General features: G+C 41.6%; 2 protein-coding genes across 2 annotated transcripts in view; both read left to right on the forward strand.

The window, feature by feature from the left end:
* rras2 (RAS related 2) overlaps positions 1-15,565 on the forward strand; it is a 41,880-nt gene extending 26,315 nt beyond the window's left edge. The window contains exons 2-6 of the mRNA XM_088992409.1: positions 7,172-7,259; positions 7,378-7,480; positions 12,346-12,454; positions 13,504-13,622; positions 14,674-15,565. Coding sequence (XP_088848535.1) covers positions 7,172-7,259; positions 7,378-7,480; positions 12,346-12,454; positions 13,504-13,622; positions 14,674-14,761 — 507 coding nt within the window. The 3' untranslated portion in view covers positions 14,762-15,565. The remainder of the gene's footprint in view (positions 1-7,171; positions 7,260-7,377; positions 7,481-12,345; positions 12,455-13,503; positions 13,623-14,673) is intronic.
* Positions 15,566-18,803: 3,238 nt separating this feature from the next.
* tub (TUB bipartite transcription factor) overlaps positions 18,804-27,676 on the forward strand; it is a 72,010-nt gene continuing 63,137 nt past the window's right edge. The window contains 1 exon segment of the mRNA XM_088992410.1: positions 18,804-19,119. Within this exon segment, the coding sequence (XP_088848536.1) occupies positions 19,064-19,119 (56 nt within the window). The 5' untranslated portion in view covers positions 18,804-19,063.

A 27,676-nucleotide genomic window follows, 5' to 3' on the forward strand; every position in this document is an offset into this window, starting at 1 on the left:
TTTTGAAAAATGAAAAATTACCAGATTACATCGGTCTATGACTTACTCTTGACGCATGTCAAAACGCTTGTCTATGTCACGTGATACATACCGCTAAAATTAGCCCACCGTAAACTAGCAAAATGAGTAAAAATTGCCTGCCTGTCGTATCATTTCATTTTGTTGTATTTATCTGCCGGTCCGTTAAAATATTGTCTGCCATTAAACAGGTCCGTGGCGCAAAAAAAGGTTGGGGACCACTGTTGTAAAGGACCCACAGGCTGAGAGGTTGAGTGATGAGGTATAACGTGTGACCTTCGGAAAGTGGCGACGTCAGAGAAAATCACTGTTACCTGCTAACTGCTGACCGGCACTTTCATTGTATTCTCGCATGTTCCATCTGAGGAAAAGAGACTTGTGATGTGTCTTGGGGCAGGAGGGCTTCAGAGGAATTGTATGTCAAGAACATGCTTGGAGATCGTGCTGGACGATATGGAAAAAATCTTTCACAATGTTGGTAATTTTATATCTCGAACAACATACCATGATATTTTCAGTTATTAACTCATTCACTGCCAGACATGTACAAAAATGTCTCCACTGCAGTGCCAGGGCTTTTGTCATTTTCACTCAAATTGCAGGACCCACAGAATATTGAGTTTTAGGACGACATAAACATTCAATGCAGTGTAAGAAACATAAGACTCTCTTCTTGAATCAGGAAAAAAAGACTGAATTCCTAAATTGTATGGGTCTGGAGTTATATGAGCCTGAAATGAGGGTGGCTGTCCTAAATACAATGCAATACATACATACTTATTGGTTTATATCGCGCTTTAACAACAACTGAAGCTGTAATAAAGCACTAACAGGGAAAAAAAGTAAATGTTGCCCCCTCGTGGAAGGGAAAAACATTGCCAGAGGTCTGAATAGCGCTTTATCTGCACCCTCCGCAAGAAAAAAACAAAACCCGTACAGATTCCGGAATGGCGCTCTACGTATATGTAAACAAATTCCGGAATGGCAGTGAATGAGTTAAATTAAAAATTATGCAAATTTGCTTCAAGAACCACTTATGTCTTTTGACTCTTGGACCTTATTTGCTGCCCTGGAAGCTGGGATTACTGACTTAGGAGCAAAGCAAAGTAGGCAGTGGTAGCTAGCAGAAGGTGATTCTCGACTCGTAACACAAGCTACTGCATTTTAACGAACTGGGTTATGTGTGTTTTACTGATGTGTGTTTTTCTGAAGGTGTTGTGGCGAATATTGTACGTCAGCAAAGGGAGGGGGATCACAAGGCAGGAGGATGGGCATCCTTTTCGATCCAAACTGACTTTGCTGAGAGCTCTCAATCATTTCTGCTCTCTTTGAACCTCGAACGGCTGACAAAAACACTCACTAACATGTTCATCCAATTTTCATCTCGTTATTAAAACCTCCCACTTTGTGATTTTGATTCTCGATTGGTTCATTCTACCCAGCAACATAACACAGACAAGAAGGAATCGGGATAAGTGACAGAGATGGAAAATTGTCTATATTTAGTGTCTATAAAGCTGGTTTGATAGCGAGGAAGTGGGTACATAATGCAAGCATGACATTGATTACACGCCTACACATATCACCTCGTCTGGCTTTTCCTGAGGCTAGCAACCAACAGTTTGAATCAGAATCAGAATCAGAATCATCTTTATTGCCAAGTATGTAGGACACACAAGGAATTTGTTTCCGGTAGAACACGCTGCACTAGTATCGTTGTCAAAAAAACTGCTAAGTGGCACTATACAGTTCCATTTTGGCTACTGTTGAAAGAGTTCAAAGAGTTAATGGCTTGGGGGAAGAAGCTGTTTAAATGTCTGCTGGATTTGGTGCGCATGGATCGGTAGCGCCTGCCTGAGGGGAGTAGCTGGAAAAGGTGGTGGGCAGGGTGCGGAGGGTCCAGTAGGATTTTCCACGCCCTAGTGTGGATTCTTGCAGTGTGCAAGTCCTCGAGAGTGGGTAGGGCGGTGCCAATGATTTTTTCCGCCGTCCTAACTGTCCGTTGAAGTCGGATTTTGTCCATTTTTGTGGCGGCCCCGAACCAAACGCTGATGGAAGAACACAGGATGGATTCGATGACAGCCGTGTAGAAATGTTGCAGCACCTCCTGTGGCAGGCCATGCTTCTTTAGCAGCCTCAGGAAGTACATTCTCTGTTGGGCCTTTTTCAGGATAGGGTTGGTGTTGACCTCCCACTTCATGTCCTGGGAGACTGTGATTCCCAGGAACTTGAAGGTCTCAACGGTTGACACCAGAGATTGAACAGTGGGGTTGGAGGTTGAACAGAGGAGATGTATTGCTTCATGTTGTGACACTGGCAGATGGGGAAAACAAGTCCGACAAGCAGCCAAACAGACCCTCCAAATTCAAAAATGCTTTAAGATGTTGCATTCTGATGAAACATCAGACAGAGATTTTCAGGTTCTTCCACAAGTTATATTTATATGATTCATGAAGAATTTTCTTGCAAAGTCAATTTCAATCATTAAAAAAAAAGAATCATTCAGTGGTCACATTTCGGTTTGCGACCAATGAGTGGCACTGTGCGGCCCCGCCTGCAACTGCCCAGATGTTGGCCATTTTAATCAGTGGCAGTTAAAAGGACTCCCGGCCAGACCATTTAGTGTTGCGTCATTGTTTATTTCGGCTTGTCATGGTTTATTAATGGTTTTATTTGCTACTTTGGACCTTTTTGTTCTGATGACTTTGTTGTTCGATATTTTGTTCCTGCTGACTTTATTTAATACAATTTGTCAAATACACCCTTCTCTTCCCTCTTGTCTGTTTTTTGGGGGTCCACCACTACCACCACCTTGCAAATCGTTACATCAGCCATTTTTGTGTATTTTAATTAAACTGAAAATAGCACTTCATAACTAAAAAAATTTCCAGACATGTAGTAATAATATAATTACAATTGTTGTCAAACTGCACCACACCGTTGGCTATTGTGCTTTTTTATGTGTGCCTCCCTTGGGCACTCGTGGGCAAAAGAAAACAGACATGTGTCTATTGTTCAGAGATATAACTTGCCCTGTTGCTACCTCATGATCACCTGCGACCCAAGTGAGATCAACAAATATGGACAATTGATGGATGAATATCCCACGTCACGAATACAAGGAAGTTTGATAACGCCCATGCTCATGTTGAAAAGAGGCTTCATTGTTTCTTGGTGTGTGTGGGTGTGGGTGTGTGTATGCGTGTTTGTGCGTGTGTGTGTTTCTGGGGGTGCGGTGGGGTTGGAGGTCGAGTGCTGGAATGCTAAAGGGGAACTAAGTGACAGGTTTGGATTTTGGATGCTAGGCGGGGTCCCAGAACCTGTCGCCTGTGACATCACTGCCACTTGGGCCGTTGCAAGGTGGAGTTTCCTTCCTACAAAGCTGCCACCTTGCAAATAACATTGAAACTATACTGCAGAATTATTCTTGCGGGGTAGCGACCTCCCCAATATGCATGCTAATTTAATAAACCATCTTAATTCAACTTGACTGCTGAATAGAGATGTATATCCACCTTGTTAACAATTACGGTGGAGCTGAGGACGCATACCCGTGATGGTGACTTCAGCACTGGCTGAATGCCTTTTTTAATGGCATCATAATATTAGTCTTAAGATTCATTCAACATGCAAAAGAACCTTGACCCAGCCCTTCTAATAATTACATGACATTTTTTTCATTGCGATTCTCCCTTTGAGGAGGGGAAATCATCTATTTTAATTCCATCTATATTTCATTGTGAATATGATTTTCCTCCCCATGACAGCTGCTCAATGTTTCCATGGAAATCGGAATTCTTCGGAATGTGTCCACTTCCTTGTGCCCTCATTAACACTGAAAATGTCAAGGGGACTTCACTGTAGGAAGTTATCCAGATTCACTCAAGGCACTTTCTTTACAAATTGTGTATTAAGAGCATGTGTGATTGAACAAATACCCTCGATTAATCCATTTGCCACCACTTCACAGCATCAGTATTAGGGTTGGCTTGAACACTTACAACAAACAGAGAAACATTCATACTGACACTCTCAAGCCTTCAGTTGACCCTCTTGTGCATGTTTTTGGATTGTGTGATGAACCAGAAGGACCCAGAGAACATACAAAACCCACACAGAGATTTTAACATAGATCCTCCTAACTGTGAAGCAGTCGTTTTAACTACCTGCATCGCTAGTGCCGAGCAATATCGAGGGAAGAAAATCTATTATCATGACAGAAGCCATTTTACCTCACAATAATGATACCCCATGACATATATTTCAGTTATTCAATGAAAGATGATGCAACACTGACTGCTCACATCAAATTTTAACAAGAGGCATAAAAATGCTGACAGAAGTTGATTAAGGGCTTCATTATTTGGTTAATTATATGAGTATTCCATGAAGCAGCTCCAGTTGGATCAGATTGCTGCTGCTCGCCACTTAACTCATACTGTCATATCCCTTCACTATGTATTGTATTGTCAAAATGGACAGGTTGAAAGCTAAGCAGTCTCCTGATTTGTTTTAAAATATTTAAATGGCCTCATCCCACCTTACTTTTCTGAACTCCTCTGCCCCTACGCAACTGCCCGTTGCCTCGGGTCTGTGTACCACACACTATTGGGAGTACTGTACCAAGAACTAAGGAAAGGCTCAGAGGCCCTGCCCCTGCATGCAAGCGCAGAAGGTCCGGGTGGATTCTCATTCACGGGGTCTGTATTGTGAGGAGGACGTGTTAACCAGCTTACTACCGTACCACTCTGCTGCCTTATGTACTATTTATTGTTCCTCTTTAAATATACAGTAAAGTCTCGTTATATCGATATTCAAGGGAGTCCGAAAAAATATCGATATAACCGGGACTATCGATATATCCGATCCTGCGCCGAACTGCATTAAACAAAAGCCGCCAAAAGAGGGCAGCCAAGCGCCATATAAGAAACGGAGCTGGCCATTAGCTCCCTTTTTTGTGGGAGATGTTCCCCCAATGTTGCCTCAAAATGGCACATATAATTCTTTAATGATTGTAAACATGTATGCTTTAATCTTCAGAACTACAGTGTATTTGAAACATATTCATAACTGGATGTGTAACAAGAAAGCATATTATCCGAATCTGAAGCCATTGTTTGGATTCACAAGCAATGCAAGACGTCTTGGCGTGAAGTCATTTTTATTTGCATTTGAATAAAAAGTGACATCGGCTGTCCTTTAATACACAGTATGGAATGTTAATAATTTTCAAAATCATCGCGCTTCAGTAGACAAAACACGAAACATTGTTGCAAAAAACGATTGTATTCATATACAGTACAGTGGGCATGTACATAACACAACAGGGAAACTGCAACGCTTACATCTTACTGTATTATGTATACAATTTAAAAAAGTCATCAATCTTCTTCTGCTTCCCATTTTTACCTTTTAACACAAACACTTCAATCTCGTCTGCTACACACGAGCTAGCGTCTGAAAATGAAAATGGCTCTGCTACACGGGTGCTGGGCACGTAACCAAGTCACCTGACCAAGTCGACCAACGGCGCGACTGATGGCGTGACACGTGACCAAGTTGACCAATGGCGCGACCGATGGCGTGTCACGTGACAAAGTCACACGGCCAAGTCGACCAATAGCGCGACCGATGGCGGCTCATGTGACCAAGTCGACCAATGGCACGACCGATGGCGGCTCACGTAACAAGACACGTGACCAAGTTGACCAATGGCGCGACGGATATATCGATATAAACAACAAAAATGGCCGGCGGGGGATGAAAAGGAGCACCGTAATAACCGGATTATCGTCATAACCGGGTATCGTACTAAACGGTACTAATTATACATAAAAAGACTAGAAATGTGCAAGGGAAATGAAAATAGTATCGTAATAAGCGGTACTATCGATATAACCGATATCGATATAACGAGACTTTACTGTAGTTGAAGATCGTTAAAATAAGGCAACACAGAACTTGACCAAGTTATCACTGTCATTTTGGAACGGGTGGCCTGTGTTGTGGGTCAATGACTGACTTGTACTTTAATTAGAGTACATTCTGGCTGCTTTTGATGTGGTCATCTATGACGGTAACACAGGTGATTTTACTAGACATGACTCAGTGTTGTATTACTCAGCGGTTATTGGTCGATCTGAGTCATGTTGCATCCACTTCTTGGATTGCCCCTATCAGAAATCATTCTGCCAAATTGTAGGGCAAGGAGCTGGAGGAGTGTGATGCTGACTCCTGCTGTCTGAGGTTGACGAAACAAGGAATAAGAGTGAGGGAGACTTAATAGGTGAATAAAATCACAAACTCGCTTTCCGTCACTTCCCCTTTGGTTCAGTTTGGTTGTCTGAAGGTACACAGAAAGTGTGGTGCACTGAAGCGTGGCGTTGGACAAAGTCATACTGATGAATTATTCAACAGCGGTGAACGGATGAGACTTGGGCCTTCATTAGTGCATGCTGCAGACTGCCTGGTGTGTGAGAAGATATTACCTGCTTCTTCTGCAGAAACATAAAACAAGTACAGTCCCATCGATATATGACCAATACAATAATAACATAAACATAGCCATAATAACATAGACATACCCATCTGGCTGGAACTTACCATAGTCATTGGCTAACTTTATTTTATGTCAAAATGGACATGTTGAAAGCTAAGCAGTGATGGCTGGCTGAGAGCACACCGTGTGTTGGCCTGATGTTTGATGATAAAAGCAAGGTCACTTGTGTCTGCGGTGTTTCAAGCAAAAACAAAAAAAAAAAGCACAGCGGGGCTGTTTCCTCTCTTGCCTTACTGCTTGACACAAAACAAAAAAAGTCTCCTGTCAGTGACACAAAGCACACACCTTTTGTAAAAGTCTATGCACATACATGATGAAAAATTATAACCTCTTAATTTTTTCCCTCAAGATATTCTGAAGTAATGCTCACCTGTAAACATGTTTCTAGCGCCACCTGATGTTATAATGGAACATGTTTCAATGGAATGTATATTATGTATGTTACTTTAACAAAAGTATTCCTTAGTAGGACGTTAATTTAAATAAAAATGAACCAACTATATATTTTTTTCCACTTATACCCATCACTCGTTGTGATTCGTCCATACCAAATGCATTGAGGGTTTTTCTTTTCTATTTGTCTATTTCTTGCAGTCCTACTTTGTCACAGACTATGACCCCACAATTGAGGATTCCTATACGAAGCAGTGTGTGATTGACGAAAGGGCAGCCAGGCTGGACAGTAAGTGCACCTCGTTAATCCGCATCTTCAATCGCTTTACGCGCCAATCCAAAACACATAGTAGAGTCCATTGGTCGTCAGATTATTGTATTTGATGTTGAAATGTCTGTCTGTGCAGTTCTAGACACGGCTGGGCAGGAAGAGTTTGGAGCCATGAGAGAACAATACATGAGGACAGGGGAGGGCTTCCTGCTTGTCTTCTCAGTCACCGACAGAGGAAGGTGAGTGACAGTTATGATCACGGACGAGTGCGTACTTGCCGCTTTCTTCATGTGTGCATACATGTCTGTTTACTCTTCATAGTTGCGTCCTCTTGCTAGCACTCCCTCAACCAGTACCATACAGCTTAACTTCTTTTTTGGCAGTCTCTCACTGTTGTTTGGGTGTCTTTCTTTTGTTTTCCACACTTGAGTTGGATGATGTTGACAAAGAAATTTAGAATGCTTGTTCGCTCTGACATTGAAGTCAAAATAACGAGGCTCTGAGAATCAGTTGACACTAGTGTGGCTTCACTCAAGTGTTTAAACAAGCTAATGCAGCATAAAAATCAACAGCTACTTCATTGGGTATCAGAATCAGAATCAGAATCAGAATACCTTTATTCGTCCCGCAATGGGGAAATTTGCAGTCCACAGCAGCAATTGAAGAGGGATGGGGTTGGGGTGGGAGTGAAAGGATAGAAAACAAGATATTCTAAGCATAACAAAATAAAAATGTCAACTGTATACTGTGCAAATGTAGATGTGCAAAAACCGTTCTATAAACAAGACTGTACATAGTGCAGAATCAAGAGATGCATTTAGATATTTTGCAACAACCCATATTTACAAGTGTCCAGTTTTTTTTTTTTTTTTTTTTTCACATGTGATCATTGGGAATTGTGTATAATTGTGTATACACTGGGATGCTACCATGAAGTTATTTATTTACCTTATCATACAGACACATGTCAAAAGAGTAGTTGGAATCACACATTGTGTAATTCCATCATACTTTCCAGAAGAGTGGATCCATCTGTTTTGGTGAGGATCTGGGTAGAAGTAATTTAGTTCAAGCAAATGGCATCGACGAAAACCATTGCCCTTGAACTTGCATTTACTTCAAAGTGTCTGACAAACAACTAAAGAACATCCTTTGTATTTTTTAAACCCCACACTTTGTTGACGTTTCACCTTCTAGTCATTCCTTTACTCATGACTATATTGCTAAAATAATAAATCCACGGTAACAGCAAAACAAAACAGTTTTACCCGCTCCCCCTTTTTCCCCTACATTTTGTACATTCACTATTTTGTAAACATTAGACTGCACAATGACGTCAACAGTGAACAAATAGACTGCACAACATGACGTCAACAGTGAATCAAAAATCTGAATGACTCCTAATGTCAAGCAAACAAAGTTCACATCTTCACTCACCTCTGGTTCGACAGCGCCCCCCGTTGGTCGCCAACCAGTGTAAGGGGCTGCTTCCAGAAGTGAGGTTGATACACCGCTGCCTCTATCGGATCGTTTTTTTCGCACTATTCCATTAAAGGACAACCGACGCCTCCGGACAAGTTGTGTCCATAATTTGTAAAATCGCTTCAAATGACTTCTACTGAGCGTATTTTACAAAGATTCCACCGCATATAGCTATATTTTACGTTTTAAGACTCGCACTGAATATTCAGGAAGTCTTGTTTTTGAGTTGGTGACGATTCCTGACGTCACGTCACGGAAGGAACGCCCCTGACCGAGAAAAGGACACACAATGCATTTTGCGGTACTTTGGTTGGTCTGAAAACGTCGTGTTGATCCGTGTTGATGGCGTGTTGATGGCAAAATTAGAAGGAAAAAACATAAATAATGCGATGGTGAATCGTTGTGTGTTGCACCAAGACAACTATTTGATATTCGCTGACACAAATTCCCAGAAGACAAATCAGCCTATTCCAACGGAGCTTTGGCGCCATTTTCTGGGTCCTACATTTACCCCCAGATCAGAATCAGAATCAGAATCATCTTTATTGCCAAGTATGTAGAACACACAAGGAATTTGTTTCCGGTAGAACACGCTGCACTAGTATCGTCGTCAAAAAAAACTGCTAAGTGGCACTATACAGTTCCATTTTGGCTACTGTTGAAAGAGTTCAAAGAGTTCAAAGAGTTAATGGCTTGGGGGAAGAAGCTGTTTAAATGTCTGCTGGATTTGGTGCGCATGGATCGGTAGCGCCTGCCTGAGGGGAGTAGCTGGAAAAGGTGGTGGGCAGGGTGCGGAGGGTCCAGTAGGATTTTCCGCGCCCTAGTTTGGATTATTGCAGTGTGCAAGTTCTCGAGAGTGGGTAGGGCGGTGCCAATGATTTTTTCCGCCGTCCTAACTGTCCGTTGAAGTCGGATTTTGTCCATTTTTGTGGCGGCCCCGAACCAAACGGTGATGGAAGAACACAGGATGGATTCGATGACAGCCGTGTAGAAATGTTGCAGCATCTCCTGTGGCAGGCCATGCTTCTTTAGCAGCCTCAGGAAGTACATTCTCTGTTGGGCCTTTTTCAGGATAGAGTTGGTGTTGACCTCCCACTTCATGTCCTGGGAGACTGTGATTCCCAGGAACTTGAAGGTCTCAACGGTTGACACCAGGCAGTTGGATAGTGTGAGGGGTAGCTGTGGTGATGGATGTTTCCTGAAGTCCACGATCATCTCAACTGTCTTGAGCGTGTTCAGCTCCAGGTTGTGACGGCTGCACCAGAGCTCCAGCTGCTCCACTTGTTGTCGGTACGCAGACTCGTCGCCGTCTTTGATGAGACCGATGACCGTGGTGTCGTCTGCGAACTTTATGAATTTGACAGCTGGGTGCGTTGAGGTGCAGTCGTTCGTGTAGAGAGAGAAGAGCAATGGAGAGAGGACGCATCCCTGCCGGTTTCCAGTGCTCGTGGTTCGTGTTGTGGATGATATATTTCCCAGTCTGACCTGTTGTGTCCGTCCTGTCAGGAAGCTGAGGGTCCACTGGCAGATCGTGGGGGACACACCAAGCTGGAGAAGTTTGGGGATGAGGAGTTCTGGGATGATGGTATCGAACGCAGAGCTGTAGTCCACAAACAGGATCCTTGCGTAGGTTCCTGTGTTGTCAAGGTGGTCGAGGATGTGGTGCAGTCCGATGTTGACTGCATCCTCCACAGACCTGTTTGCCTGGTAGGCAAATTGAAGAGGATCTAGCAGAGGTCCGGTGATATTCTTTAGGTGGTTCAGCACGAGGCGTTCAAAGGACTTCATGACCACAGACGTCAGAGCGACAGGTCTATAGTCGTTCAATCCCGAGGGTGTTGGTTTCTTTGGAACTGGGACGATAGTCGACTGTTTGAAGCAGGATGGGACTTCACACTGCTCCAGGGATCTGTTGAAGATTTGTGTGAAGACCGGAGCCAGCTGGTCAGCGCAGACTCTCAGGCAGGAGGGGGACACTCTGTCAGGTCCTGCAGCTTTCTTGATCTTCTGCTGCTTGAAGAGCCGTCTAACGTCCAGTTCGTGGATCTGTAGGGCAGAGGGCGGAGATACGGTAGTTTCTGGTAATGGTGGGCAGACCAGGGAAATGGGGGTGTCCTTTTCAAATCGGCAAAAGTATGTATTTAACTCATCAGCCATACCATTGTTGTACACTGCTTGGGGGGAAGGTAAACGATAATTTGTTATTGCTTTCAGGCCATTCCACACCGATGCAGAGTCGTTAGCGGAGAACTGTTTGTTAAGCCTCTCCGCATAACTTTTCTTTGCGATGTTAATTTCCTTCGTCAGCCTGTTTCGGGCGAGTTTGTAAACTGCTCGATCGCTGCTTTTAAATGCGGATTCTTTCTCTTTCCTAAGCTGCCTGAGTTTGGGAGTGAACCATGGCTTGTTGTTGTTGAATGAGCGGAAGGACTTTGTTGGTACACACATGTCCTCACAGAAACTGATGTATGATGTTACAGTGTCTGTGTATTCTTCCAATGTGCCCGTTAAAGTTTCAAAGACGCTCCAATCAGTGCAGTCTCCTCTTCAGAACTATTTGAATCATATTCATAACTGGATGAGTAACAAGAAAGCATATTCTCCAAATCTGAAGCCATTGTTTTGATTCTTGAGCAAGGCAAGACGTCTTGCCGTGACATCTCGAACAAGGGGGCGAGACCTTCTGAAACTGGCCACTTCCGGGTTCAATTTGAAGTAGTTTTTGGACACTTTAAGTCATTTTTATTGGTGTTTTGCATTTGACTAAAAAAAAATCATACTGCGTGTTTTGGGTATTTTAGATGCTATAACGATTTTCTGATGTCAGTTAGGAAATAAAAAAGTGGTGTCAGTTGTCCTTTAAGCTAAATATTAATTCACGCACCTACAGCTCCGCCCCTTCATTGTTTATGTTGTAAACAGACTGTCCTTTCTGCAATTACCGTATATGAGTCAAGTCTTTCCAGGGTGCAACTTCTTTGTGGTTTTGTGTCGAGAATCCCAACCCGGGTTTATGGCTGATTTTATTCACTTATCTGCTATTACCAAACCATGAACTGAACTTTTACACAGGCAATATATTTTGGACCACATAATGCAGTGAATGTTGTTATACAAAGTGTATAATCATTTTTAAACTTCCAAATGATTGAAATATGTGCGACTTGTTGAAACCCACTTTTAAAGTATTGCTTTACACCTGATCTTACGGTTTGTTGTGAAAAAGAGAGATCCGCTCTCATCGTTTTACCACAAAGATTGCTTGCTGAAAGGACAACCGACGTTTCAGGACAAGTTGCGTCCATAATTTGTAAAATCACTTCAAGTGACTTCTACTAAGCGCATTTTACAAAGATTCCACCTGATATATTATTATGAGAAACTTTTTTGTATGTATGTGTGTATGTTGTGCTGCAGTTTTTCTTTTGATGCCCTCAGTCAGACTCGCGGCCTTGGTGCCCGCATCTCCAGGGTGATGCTGTGTGGGTGGATTTCCTTTGCGGTCTCAACCGTGTGCATATCAACATATTTTAATGGTTACACACGCGTCATTGCAAAAGAACTGAGTCATCCATTTGCACTGCCACATCCCACTTAACACACCGTGTTGTGTATTTTACAGCTTTGAAGAAATCTACAAATTCCAAAGACAAATTCTGCGAGTGAAAGACAGGGATGAATTCCCGATGATCCTTGTAGGGAACAAAGCCGATTTAGAGCTACAGAGACAAGTAAGTCCAACAGCTTGCGCGTCTCTCCTGTGTAATCATATATGATGAGATAATGTGACCCAATCAGCACCATTCACGAGTGCATATTAGAGATGGAAGCAAGCTTCGCAGCTGCAGCTAGCTGCTAACAGACAGGATGTGAGCATAAAAGAGCAGCTGGAGAAATTGTGACGTCAGGAGGGGAGGGTGAAAGAAAGTGTGCTGAAATTGGGAATTTTGGGGCCATACACAGCTGCCACTTTGTGAGTTCACAGCTCCCCCGTATGTTGAAAAGGAGCACTGCTGGTACCGACTTCTTTAAACTCTCATATGTTGAAAAAAAATCACGTTGATTATGTTGTGGGTAATTTCAACGGTTTCTGAGATGTTATAAACATACTTGAAAAGAGAGACAATATATTTTCTATCCCATTGGGATATTTTAGAACTGTTTTTGAAGAAAAGGAAAAGGAAAAAATATCCAGTGCTTTAGTCAACACAAAAATGGCAATGGGTAAAATTGACCCCTTAACATTATGAGGGTTAAACACCAATAATTGTTTCAACCGTCTTGGGCTTCAACAGACTATACTTTCACTGTACTTGCAGCTCATAAATTGTAAACAAATGTATTCATTTTAGATGGAGCCGGCACATTTTGTAGCGCAACGGTTTCTCTTTCAGTGTCCAAATGAAACAAAACCATAGACGCATAACTTGGCACGGAATGATGGAAAAAACTGTCAAGGATATTAAATAAAGAATTCTCAAATGGAAAATATGAGCATAGGTCAATTTTATTCATAATGCAAAAATCATCCTATTATTGTTCAATGTTATAAATTGTTTTTTTTTTTGTTAAGGCAAAACTCTGAAAGGCAAATGCAATAACACATAAAAATAAGGTTTAATTTGCTCCTTGTTTAATTTCCTGAAAATATAGGCAGTGCTCACAGAATAATAGGAACACATTTCTTTTGTCATTACATCAATACTGATATAAAGATAGTCTGTTTTTGACATTGTGTTCCGAGCCATTTGATATTTTTACCTCTGTCTGCGTCCCTCAGGTAACTCAAGAGGAGGGCCAGCAGCTGGCCAGACAGTTGAAGGTCACCTACATGGAGGCTTCAGCCAAAATCCGTATGAACGTCGACCAAGCTTTTCACGAGCTGGTTCGAGTAATTAGGTAGGTGCTTCATCTGTCGTAGTGTTATCTGAAACAACTCGAGACCCACTGAAAACTAATATCGTGATCAGTATCAAGACTGAAATGCTCTGATACTACAACACAGATTGCACTCCACCCACCTGATACGTACAGTAGCTTCCAATAGCTTATCGGCTTTTGATTTTTTACTGCATATCCATTGATAAAAAGCAACATTCTTAATCAAACAAGAACCTGTGTCACTCTTTTTCAAAGTAGTCGACAATAATGACAAGCAATTGTGTGATAATTTTGGGCTTAAATTGTCCTCCCACTAGTTTGTTTTTGAAACTTAATGGATTGTGTTAGAGGCTAAATGGAAACGAAATGTGTGGAAAATTTGAATCTTATAATGGCACCACAGTAAGTTGGGACTGTGCAATGTTTTACATTGAGATTTTATACAAAACATTTAATGAAAATAAAACAGGCTGTGCAAAAAAAAATCAGAGAGCATGACCAAAAACGTGAATAATAATTTCATAGAGTCTGTACTCATTTTAATTATTCATATGTCCTAATGTCGTAAAATCGTGAAAATCTGGAAATAATTGATGCCTACATCGTAATTGCGTAAAGTCCCCACCAGAAGGCGACGGAGCTCCTAAAAATGTGATTGGAATTCGTTTCGATTGATTTGTTTACTGTGGTCAGGAACAAGACATACAATGAATAAATCACCAAGCGTCAGCACCGTGCATGCACATCCAACTATCATCTCGCCTTATTAGCCTCCAATATGTTTTGTCTCTTCGAAATTTCATGAAAAGTGTAAAAATAAGACCCTCCATACTACGGAGGACTTTTCCCCCTGAAATATAATATTGGTATTCCACTCGGATTGATTTATTTACCGCAGTCCATAACAACACAAACAGAATAATCATGCAAAGCATCAATTCTTTGTACTTTATGTGAGCGTGAGTATTATTTTGTCATTATTCCTCGCTTGATTTGATTGGTTTTGTTCAACAGTGAACTGTTAGGGCAAAGTAAAAGTAGATTTGCTTTGTTCCCTCTAAACTCCCAGGAAGTTCCAAGAACAGGAATGTCCACCATCACCAGAACCGACAAGAAAAGAGAAAGACAAGAGCGGCTGCCATTGTGTGATCGTCTGAGTTAGCCTTATCACTGTAACTCATGCAGCTATTCAGTTGCCCCGCCCACTTGCTTGACATCACATCCCAGCGTGGATGACTGACCGCTGCCTTCTCCACCACGTGCATGTCTACAGACAGCTCCCCTCCAAGCTTCCCCATCTCTGGGATACTCGGACACGGGGTTTCTGTCCCCGGCACTGGACTATGGACGGGTGACAATGCCAACATTGAAACAAATGCCACTCTACCTTCAGCCATAGCCTGATTTACACGAGTAAACATTGCCTTCGAAATCAGCCTGACCAATTCATGTTTTGTACTTGGAAGGACTTCTCTTGCCTTGCAGTGATTTTTACTTGCTGCCGAGATTGAATGAAACAAAGTAAAAGATGTACGTATCTGTATGGATTCATATCTATATATGCATATAGATATCTATATGTCTATATTTATATCTATATATAGATATATATCTCCCGAATGTTACCAAGTTCCTTGCAAGTGTCTGACAGAGCAGAGAGATTATTTTATTAAGATTTGTGTTATGTTGTCATCTTTTGTCCCATGTGCTAATCTGCTACTGTACATATGTGAGATTTGTTGTGATTTTTAAAGTGGATTTCTAATGATTATTAAATCACCACAGTAGAGTGTGTGAGGTCGGTTTTGCAGATATGAAAGTGACCATATGATGTATATAAATGATGCCGAGACAAGACCTTAGAGCTTCAATGATATAACTGTTTGATTTTATTTTTTGTTTAGTGTCTTCTGCTTCCCTCTCAAATGCCAAATATAAAATGTCTGAAGTGTGCTGTCTTACTCTGATTATTATTTTTAAGTCTTATAGATTGATGGATTCTACAATCCCTTTCTTTCAAGGTGTTGGTTCAGTAGGTTGAAAATGAGAGCTCACATGTTCTTGACATTAGAAGCCACACACTGAACTAAAACATACCAAAATACAAAAAAAAGTCAGGACTTTGATGAGGTTACATGAACATACTTCCCTGTGAAGTGAAAATAAATAAATCGGCAAAAACTTAAAACGAGGCTACATAATCTCCCATGCTCTATTCCAGGGTTTGCTGAATGTGCGCAAAAAAATGTACCGTGTGATCCTCAAAATTAATCTGTATAAACACGGTTTTTATAGACCACGTGGTGTCAATTCAGCATTAAAAAACAATTCCCTCCTCGTCGCTCGTCCGCGCTTCTGCAAATGTTGTGCCTGTATTCATGGCTGACAATGAGGCGCTCCAAACCTGCCATGCCAGGAGACTGCATGTTGGAGGCATGCATAATCAATCAAATGCACATCATAATTCCACAGGCCATGCAAGTTGCTTCCGGGTCGCAGGACCTTTTTCTGAACAGCAAATATCAGTATGTTGACAGACACGACAACACTTCCTGAGCTTTGAAAGGCGCTTAAAATGAAATGTATTATAATTAAAACCGTTGATTCATGACCGGATAAGGCACACCCGCATGTGCTGTAAAGGTAAAGAGTTTGATGTTTCTCTTTATTTGTAAGTAGGTTCGTTGTCAGATAGGCAGGTGACACGCAGAGCTTGATCGTGGCGTGGAGTCGAGCAAGTCGTGCTGTGAAACTCCGTGCGATGCTGAGCAGGTCTCCGCGAGCTGTGTGTCTGTCTGGTTCTGAGTCCGAGATGAGTCTGATCCTTTCTGTCCCGCGACGGCTACTTTTATACCATTTTCAAGCGTGTGATATGCGTCAGGCTGCCACGCGCATCAAGGAGATCAAGGGATTGAAAGACGTCAAAGCCGCCGTGCGCACTGGTGCGCCACAAATGCACGTGGCGTAGCAAATAGTACGATTTTAATAATTTTGGGTCGGTGCAACACCGCTGGAGAAGATAATGACATTCCTAAACTAATGGTTCCGACAATGGAAGAGTGGTTAGAATAAGAACAGACTGGCGGATATAATGACGGTCCTAAAATAGTGGTAACGACCAATGAAGGAAATAAATACATTTAGTTAGCCATTCTTTAACATTGTATGATGAACATTAAAATAGTGAGTTAATCAGTATCAATGGTGCTTTGTTTTCAGTGGATAGGTGAAGGAACAGATGTGGAATGGTTGCATGTTTGAAGTTGTGGTTGTTTATATACCAGGGGGTTAAGGGTTCGGCTGGTCTGCAATAAAGGAAGTAATACATTTACTTAGCCATGTTAGGCACTGTGTAGGATAAGTGGTAAAACAATTGAGTTATTCAGCATTGATAGTGCTTTGCTTTCAACAGGGGGATGTGCAGGCGGGCATGGAAGGTTTGCAAGTTTGTTTGTGGAGTTGTGTCTGTTCAGGAACCAGGATGTCAAGGGGTCAGCTGGTCCTCATCACCCAAGGAAAGATAAAAGAGCAACTCGAGACGTCTCCACGCTGATTCGTATCACCAAAAGGAGAGGAAAAGTTACGACCTGACCAAGGCTGAAGGAAGGAGGTGAAGGGATACAACATAAACCAACGCTATCTTGGCAAAGGCAATTGGAGCCGTCTCCACAACACCCCACCAAAAGGATGACGACATCAGAGGAGAGGGATCCAATCAACTGCTGATTTCTTTGTTTGAGCCAAATTTGAATATGCATGTGGGACACCTTTAAATCTGGGCTGCTCAGTCTCAGTCTTTGTCTTTTGTCTCTCTTACTGATTTGGGGCACACAAATATTTTCTGCGTCAGGGAGCTGAGACCCAGAATTCTGCATTAGATCAATTTGTTAGGAATAAAACATCTGTGAGTAACTTGCCGGCTTCTTTGGTGATCTCTCTCACAACGAACATGCCAATTGTTCGGTTATAACGTTGCGCAATTAGGTAAATATTTAATTCCGTTCAAAATTGTTAATAAGATGAAATGTAACTGTTAATGCTAATATTAATTTGTAATATTTTAACCTAACACCTATAATTTAGTGAAGATTGACGGTGATAATTTTGGTTTCGCTTCAAATAATGAGATTAGACAAGGGCGTGTCCGCTGGCGAATGACAAATAACGAACGTATCCGTTTTTTAAAATTCACAATATTGTACTGCCAACCAAACTGAAATGTTCGTTTCCACAAGTGACACACGATTATGAGCAATTGAAAATGTCATTATTTCTCAACAAGTGCAACAAAGTGTATCGAGGATGTTGCCAGTAATCTAACGCAGAGGTGGGCAATTCCAGTCGTGGAGTTCTATTCTTTGCTGTACCATCTCTCCCTGTTGCAACACATTCGAGTCAAATGATCACATTATCTGCAAACTGCAGTTTTTGCGCTCTCCATTATGGTAAAGGAGATACGGTGTTGTAGGATTCAGAAAAAAATCACAAGACAAGCGGTGGTGAACGTCTTGATTCAACCGTGGTTTACTTCGAATGCCCAGGTCAGGCGAACGTGTGCGCACAACAACTTCCTGTCGAACAATGTAAATCGGTCCGACATGAAACACTAACCGAAGCAAGCGTTCCTTGTTTAAATAAACATTTTAACATTTTAGATATACAGTATATCATTTGTAAAGCAATGTCACTATGCGAATGTAACCAAAATACTAAATAATGTACACCTGTCACAAAGAAGCCTTCATATTGAAACCTGATATTTGAAGCAGGAGCGTTGCAACAGAGAAAGATGGAAAGCAGTCAAAATAAATTCCCTCTTGGACTGAAATTGCCCACCCCTGATCTAACTGCGAACTACTAAAATTGATGTTATTTTAGTAGTGTGTCATAGGACTGTTCTCAAGTGGCAAACTTGAAACTATAAATGCAATAAATGCGTGTCATTTTGTTAGCTGGAACGACGAGAGGACGTTTTACATGAAGCCTGCAGACAAGTATTCTTACATTTCTAGCACGATATGTGCATGGAATATATATTCCAGGGTGAAGCACGTTCAAGACGTATTGATACTTGGTGAGTTGAAAACATTAACTGCCATCGCCAATGGCATTGACTCGCGGTTGCTTAGACGCTCCAACAAGTGGGTGAGCAGCTTCTGACTCGGAAACGCCCCCACCCTCCCAGCCCAATTCAGGAAGTCTTCTCAGGGGGAACGTCGACAACGCGCTTGTTGACAAATCAACATCGATCCGCGTGGAACCAATGAGACGCGCGTGCACGCTTAACCGATAGCCAGTTCGCGCGCCTCTCCGCCTTTCTCATATGACCAGCGCCGCAAAAACCAACCGCAACACCACTGGACGCACGGTGCCTCTGCTCACTCGAATCCTGGGGTAGAGGACGGAGGCGACTTCGATTTAGCGACCGAGGCTTCCCACACTGTAGTACAGCCGGAGATATGGACGGCGTGGGCGGCAACAAGACCATGTCATACAGCCGATGGAGCTATGACAGGTAAGACTATACAGTATCCACTGCATCTATCTATCTATCTATCTATCTATCTATCTATCTATCTATCTATCTATCTATCTATCTATCTATCTATCTATCTATCTATCTATCTATCTATCTATCTATCTATCTATCTATCTATCTATCTATCTATCTATCTATCTATCTATCTATCTATCTATCTATCTATCTATCTATCTATCAGTGACGTGCGGTGAGGTTCATGGCTGGTGAGGCACTGTCGTCATCATAGTCAGATTTACAAACATATGAACTCTACAGAGTAGTTTATTCACCATTTGATTGGCAACAGTTAATGTATTTTGTTTAAAATTTCATGTCAGCATTTTTTATATATACAAACTGTAGCATAGAAAAAAAATAATTAAAAAAAAACGTTTTTATCGTGTTACCTTTAGTCCATGCGCCGCTCCTTCTGAAGAAAGGCATCGATAACTTCTTTGTAGAAGCCTTCCTTATCTTTCTTCAGTTTTAAAAGTCTCTCTGTCTCAACGGAGATCACTGCCAGTGAAGAAAGTCGTCCTTGATCAGTCCTGTTCTGACTGTATGTTTTCAGTGCTGAGAATGACAATCTCGTCTACTTCTACAGCAACAAATGGGGCTGCACCGATCTCCTTTTTAATGTCATTTCTAATGACATCACCAACTGCTTCAATTAAATCGTTCTGTATTCTGTTTCACAGGCTAGAAAATATAGTGGATGTCCCAAAATGACTCGCTAGCCTGTCATCTTTCTGAGCGAAAGCATGTAATAGTTCAACATAGTTGCCACGATGAGCAGAGCCATTACTTTCATCATTTCCACGAAATGCCAGCTGTTGTTTGGCAAGGAAGCAGGTGGCATTGATGAGATCTTTTAAAATCTCCCGGTTCTCCTTTACCTTAGCATTGTGGATGCTGATGTTGAGTCTTCGCTCATTTTTGATGAGGCTCCCTTGTAAAAATTTCAGGTCACAATATCCCATTTGAGTCCAGACATTGTCACAAATTGAGAACAGAAGGCAGGAAAAGCAGAAAAGGCGGTTTCTTGCTGGACATCCACACAGCCAGCCTTTTCGTGTGTACTAGTCCGCCTGAAAAGAGCGATTTTTGTGTCCCGTTGTCTGAAGCAAACCTTTTAGCTCCGGTGTTGGTCTTCCCTTAATTATTACCTCCTGCTTCGATTGAAAGTCCAGTTTAGAAAATTCTTTCAATTTAGATATGTAATCCTCCATTCTGAAAGTGAGGCCAAGCAACACGAAAAAATGACTGCAGGGTTGTACTTTACTTGCTAACTGTTTACTGTAGCTTTCTGTCTCTAATTCTATTATTCTGCAGACGTGGAGTAAGAAGTATCTCTGGAATCACAAGCGCCCCCTGCCTGTCATGAGGCGGGAGAACTGTGTGCCTCACCTACGCACAGCGTTTTGATAAAAATAAAACAAAATAAACACTGGAGTACAGTGTTTATAATGTACAATGACTCTACATTATATACACCAGCTAAACTGTAGAAATTTAGTTCATATACTAAACTTGTTTGAACGCTTTAATAGCGATATGCAGAAGGACAGCAATGCGGTCTCACTGCAGAGCAAGCCAGCACAGTAAGCATAGTAATTGCGCAATCCATAGTGAGGATCAGCCGGCTGGTGCCTCACTGCTCGTCTCTACTTAGTATTTGAACGGTAAATGTGAAAATTCAGCGATTTAGAAAAAAAATCCTAAAACGGTGAAGTTAAATGGACAAGAACTTTAAAGTACAAATCACTAAATACATATAACTGTTTAATTTATTTTTTCATTTGATATTTCCATGACAGCTTTCCATGATGACAGGTGAGGCACTGCCTCCCCTGCCTCCACTGACTGCACGTCACTGCTATCTATCTATCTATCTATCTATCTATCTATCTATCTATCTATCTATCTATCTATCTATCTATCTATCTATCTATCTATCTATCTATCTATCTGTCTGTCTGTCTGTCTGTCTGTCTGTCTGTCCGTCCGTCGTCCGTCGTCGTCCGTCGTCCGTCCGTCCGTCCGTCTGTCTGTCCATCTATCTATCTATCATCCATCCATCATCCATCATCCATCCATCCATCTATCTATCTATCTATCTATCTATCTATCTATCTATCTATCTATCTATCTATCTATCTATCTATCTATCTATCTATCTATCTCAAGAAGACTCACAAAATAAATTAATAGAATTTAAATTAATTGCCTTGGAAAAATGTCCACCCATACCGCTTATTCATCATTAAGGTCATTGGGGGTGCTGGAGCCTGTCCCAGCCATCTTCAGGCACCATGTAGGGGACACCCTGAATTGGTTGCCAGCCAATCGCAGGGCACACAGAGACAAACAACCATCCACACTCACACTCACACCTAGGGACTATTTGGAGTGTTCAATCAGCCTGCCATGCATGTTTTTGGAGTGTGGGAGGAAACCGGAGCACCCGGAGAGCATGCAAACACAGGGAGGCCGGACCGGGTCTTGAACTCACGACCTCTGCACTGTGAAGCCGTTGTGCTAGCCACTCGTTTACCGGGCTGCCCCTTGGGCAACTGGTATTATATAAATGTATACTGTACATGACAATGTGATATTGGACATTTTGTTTTTTTATGGAGGCGTCATGACTTGTTCAAGAGTCCTTTGCCAAGATATTGAATCATTAGTTGCTCATAATGCTGTGTCATCAGTAGGTAAATGAAGAAATGGTGTCAAGCGCTTTGGGTATCTTCTGTAAAGTGACCTTGAGAGTTTTGAAAGGCTCTTAGAAATAAAATGTATTATAATTATTATTATATATAGAAAAGTGCTGTTTAAGTGACTGGCCATTTATCATCAAGATTATGTGCTTGTCTATCTTGTTAAATTCCCTATCCAAAACAATTAGAAATGTCAACTCGTTAGATAACATTACATGTTTGTACTTTGCGTCAATCCATCTTTAATGAGCTCAAGCCCAACGTTTTTGAGTCCTGTTCAAATTTGGCTTTAATTTTGGAAAATAGAATTTTAACTAGGATTTTTAAATTCAGTGCCATCTCTGGGATCGAAGGGAATTACTTTACTACAGAGATTTCTCCAGATTTCCTGCATGTTTGTTGACATTGTTGACATTTTAGACCACAGATGATAAAAGTGGGAAATTATTTGCAAATGTACATTGAGAAAAATTCTTAAATGGTTTACTATTTGCTGATGCAGTTGTTCTCAAAGTTTTTAAACTACGCCTCTATTCTTGCTTTTGAACAATTGAGCCTGATGTGGATGCAACTTTAAACTCAAACCTGCACCCGTGTGTTTCCAATTATCTAGTTCACCTATCGAATATTACAAACAGATGCTTTGAGTTGTTGTTGTATTTTTGATTTATTTACTTTTATTTTTATATCATTCCTCAAGTGGTTCACTATCTTATTTTTTCACATGTAGTTTTTTAACTTGTTACAGTAATCAAATTCAAAATAAGAGTCTTCTTTTCCTTTCGGCTTTTCCCCTCAGGGGTCGCCACAGCGAATCGATGTCCTCCATCTATCTCGGTTTTGTGCATCCTTTTCTCTCACACCAGCTACCTTCATGTCCTCTTTGACCACATCCATAAACCTCCTCTTCGGTCTTCCTCTCGGTCTCCTGCCTGTCAGTTCAAGGCTCAGTATCCTTCTCCCTATATAGTCACTCTCTCTCCTGTCCAAACCATCTCAGTCTGGCCTCTCTGACTTTCTCTCCAAAGCCTCTAATATGAGTTGTACTTGCAAAAAATACAAATTAAACAACCCTTCCCCACCACCCTCTCAAAAACAATCACAAAATAAAGTTTATCAGCCATACATAATGAAAACAATCGCTGAGCTGTTCACCACTTCCATACTCCTGTCGGTTGTTTTGGTTTGGTGATCTGTCATATTGTATGGCTGCAGGAGACAGGCCGACACATGCTGCCTCTGATTGTTTAATTGGTATTCTGAGTCTCTTCTTGAACCTCCCAAGCGACCGCTGCTTGAGCCGCTGATCTCTTACAGCCCAAGATTTTTCACCACACTGGGAACTGTGAACAACAGGTCTTGCACACTATGCGAGGATCAATTACAATAAATATTATTTGTTATAATTGTGCAGTGGTAACAAAACGAATAAGATCATTCCCTATGCCAGGCCTCCTTCCTATTTGACCAACGCTGTGTGTTTACAGAAACACACTGAATGGGCGTATTTATGAATATTCAAATGAACCAAGAGCCAATTTTGTTGTCGCAATAGGCCAAAAATGAATCAATGACCTTAGTGTAATGACTCTTCTATATGTAAGACATTGGCAAAATCGGCAGTATTCGTGGCACGTCAACTCATTAAATAAATGAGTTATAATTACAACGGCTATTAGAAAATAGAAAGCACATTGTCATTTAGTGAAGAAATGGATCAAATACACAAGGGAAATTGATGCTGCTGTTGCTAATCACAGTTTTTCAGAGCTTCTTTCAACGATCAGCCATTTCCTTTTATTACTGCTGTTTCGTTTGTTCCCCATAGCATTACAAGACAGGTCACATTTCCAGTGTGTTTGTGTGTTGAGGATGGCACGGCGGTTCATAAGTATGTTATTGAAAAAAAATAAGGTTGGAGCTACTTTCAACATATAGAATTGTAATTTAAGTAAATCTATACTGACATGAAATGGTCTTAAATGTGTTTAAAAAGTGAAAGGTTGAGTAATCCGTAACAACTTTCTATTTTTCATTTGATTCTTTCATTTTAGTATATCACAGTTTAAGATCTGCCTTCCATGTTCATAGCATGCCAAAATACAATTATAATCACTAAAAGAGCATTGATGCTTTGATTGGCTGGGTTAATATGAATAATTAATTATTCACAAATTGACATTTGGAAGCATGTTTTAGGTACCGTAGTTTCCGGTGTATAAGGTGCACGTAAAAGCCTTAATTTTCCTCAAAAGAAGACCCCGCCCCTTATACACAGATGCGCCTTATATATGATATGATATTGAGCCACAACAGGTCTCGCAACTACTGTCAGCAGCCACTGACTCAGTTTCTCACTGTAAAAGAAGTAGTGCGTAACCCCAGTCTCTAATGTAGCGCTTTATAATGTGGTCTGCCTTATATTTGGAAAACTTTCATATATTGAGATATTATTTTTGTATAACTTTTTTCATTCATTTAAGGTGCACCTTATACTCCGGTGCACCTTATACACAGCGAAATACGGTATATCAAAGCAATATAAAAATGCTACAAATATCTGTTACAATTGTGTTTACAATTATGTCAAATTTGTCAGAGCATTGCCCTGATTTATGGAGGTACCTTTATACTTTTACAGTCAAATTGAACCCTCTGCCTCCCGACTATGGGGATTACTGGTGTTTTTTTTATTGTGTTTGATTTAATAGTCCATGCCATACATTTTTGTATGCATTTTATTGCATTTCAGTTGTAGGATTTTCTCAAAATATCTTATCGAAACTGCCACACTTTTCCACGCCACTTTGGCTGTTTATTTTTATATGCCATAGTATGCTTTATGCTTGTGGAGTCAGTTCATTCATTGATTGATTGGCAATGAATAAATGCTGCAACTGTAATGAGGAGAATCAATGCTGTGTTCCTGGTTGTATTGTTCCATGTCATGTTTATTTTCTTGATTATTCTTCGAATTGATTGATTAATCACGAACTGTCTCTCAGATGTACTTTGATGTAACGATATTTCCCATTATTTTGTTATAGTATCCCTCTCGCTTCGTGTGGATAAATGGTTTATGGCTGGATGCATATGTACATTATTTCTTTCTCTTACCGTTGGGAAAACACGTCAAGAGTATAGAACTAAGAGTAGGTACTTTGAATGTAGGAACAATGACAGGTAAAGGTCGAGAGATGGTTGACATGATGCAGAGAAGGAAGGTAGACATACTGTGTGTCCAGGAGACCAGGTGGAAAGGGAGCAAGGCTAGAAGCTTAGGGTTAGGGTTTAAGTTTTTCTATCATGGTGAAGATAGAAAGAGAAATGGAGTTGGGGTTATCTTAAAAGAGGAGTTTGTTAGGAATGTCTTAGAAGTAAAAAGAGTATCAGAGAGAATGATGAGTCTGGAGCTAGAAATTGAAGGCGTGATGTTCAATGTTGTTTGTGGGTATGCCCCACAAGTAGGATGTGAGCTGGCGGAGAAGGAGAAATGTTGGTTTGACTTTGATGAAGTCATACAGAACATCCCGAGAAGTGAGAGGGTTGTAATTGGTGGAGACTTCAATGGACATGTTGGCGCAGGAAACAAACATGATGAGGAGGTGATGGGCATGTTTGGACTCCAGATGAGGAACGCTGAAGGACAGATGGTCGTTGACTTTGCTAAGAGAATGGAAATGGCTATTGTGAATACTTTCTTTCAGAAGAGACAGGAACATAGGGTACACACTTATAGGGTAACCTATAAGTGTGAAGGCAGAAGTACACAGGTAGACTACATTTTGTGTCAACGGCGCCATCTAAAGGAAATCAGTGACTGCAAAGTAGTGGTTGGTGAGAGAGTAGCCAGACAGCATAGGTTGGGGGTGTGTAGGATGACGCTGGCAGTGAGGAAGATGAAGAAACCAAAGGCTGAAGTGAGGACAAAATGGTGGAAGTTGAAAAAGGAAGAGTGTTGCATGACATTTAGGAAGGAGGTAATAGAAGTACTAGGTGGGCAAGAGGTCCTTCCGGATGACTGGCAAACTACAGCGAACATAAACAGAGACACAGGTCGGAAAGTACTTGGTGTATCGAGTGGAAGAAAGGTAGATTAGGAGACTTGGTGGTGGAATGGGGAGGTGCAGGAGTGTATACAGAGAAAGAGGTTAGCAAAGAAGAAGTGGGACACTGAGAGGACGGACGAGAGTAGACAGCAGAACAAGGAGATGCAGCACACGGTTAAAGTAAAGGTGGCAAAGGCCAAACAAGAGGCCTATGATGACTTGTATGCTCGGCTAGACAGCAAGGAAGGTGTGACTGATCTTTACAGGCTGGCGAGACAGAGAGACAAAGATGGTAAGGACCTGCAGCAGGTGATTAAGGATAGAGATGGCAATGTATTAACAGGTGCCAGTAGTGTGATGGCAAGATGGAAAGAGTACTTTGAAGAATTGATGAATGAGGAAAATGAGAAGGAACAAAGAGTAGAAGACGTGACTGTTGTGGACCAAGACGTAGCAAGCATTAGCAAGGATGAAATGAGGAGGGCGCTGAAGAGGATGAAGGGGCCTGATGATTTACCAATCGAGGTATGGAAGTGTCTTGGAGAGGTGGCGGTGGTGTTCCTGACTGGGTTATTCAACCTGACCTTAGATGGTGAACAAATGCCTGAAGAATGGAGACAAAGTGTACTCGTGCCCATTTTTAAGAACAAAGGAGATGTGCAGAGTTGTACTAATTACAGAGGAATAAAGTTGATGAGCCATACTATGAAACTCTGGGAAAGAGTAGTTGAAGCTAGACTAAGAGCAGAAGTGAACATTTGTGAGCAACAGTATGGCTTCATGACAAAAAAGAGTACGACAGATGCAGTGTTTACTTTAAGAATGCTGAGAGAGAAGACAGAGAAGATCAGAAGGAATTGCATTGTGTCTTTGTAGATCTGGAGAAAGCGTATGACAGGGTGCCCAGAGAAGAGCTGTGCCATTGCATGAGGAAGTCTGGAGTGACGGAAAAGTATGTCAGAGCGGTGCAAGACATGTATCATGACTGTAAGACAGTTTTGAGGTCCGCTGTCGGTATGATTGAGAAATTCAAGGTGGAGGTGGGCCTCCACCAGGGGTCAGCTCTGAGCCCCTTCTTGTTTGCTATGGTGATGGACAGGCTGACAGACGATGTTAGACAAGAATCTCCTTGGACCATGATGTTTGCAGATGACATTGTGATCTGTAGCGAGAACAGGGAACAGGTGGCGGAGAAACTAGAGATGTGGAGATATGCCCTGGAAAGGGGAGGAATGAATATCAGTCGTAGCAAGACGGAATACATGTGTGTGAATGAGAGGGATACAAGTGCAAGAGTGCTGCTACAGGGAAAAGAGATAAAGAAGGTGGAGGATTTTAAGTACTTGGGGTCAACTGTCCAGAGCAATGGAGAGTGTAGAAAAGAGGTGAAAAAGTGTGTCCAGGCAGGCTGGAGCGGCTGGAAAAAAACATCAGGTGTGATGTGTGATACAAGGGTTTCAGCTAGGATGAAAGGAAAAGTGTATAAAACAGTGGTCAGACCAGCCATGATGTTTGGACTGGAGACAGTGCCACTGAAGAAAAGACAAGAAGCAGAGCTGGAGGTAGCAGAGCTGAAGATGTTGAGGTATTCTTTGGGAGTGACCAGGTTGGATAGGATCAGGAATGAGTACATTAGAGGGACAACTCATATTAGAGGCTTTGGAGAGAAAGTCAGAGAGGCGAGACTGAGATGGTTTGGACATGTCCAGAGGAGAGAGAGTGACTATATAGGGAGAAGGATGCTGAGCCTTGAACCGCCAGGCAGGAGACCGAGAGGAAGAC

The sequence above is a fragment of the Hippocampus bargibanti genome, linkage group LG03 (assembly GCF_051943395.1).
Source record: "Hippocampus bargibanti isolate YZ-2025 linkage group LG03, ASM5194339v1, whole genome shotgun sequence".
Taxonomy (NCBI): domain Eukaryota; kingdom Metazoa; phylum Chordata; class Actinopteri; order Syngnathiformes; family Syngnathidae; genus Hippocampus; species Hippocampus bargibanti.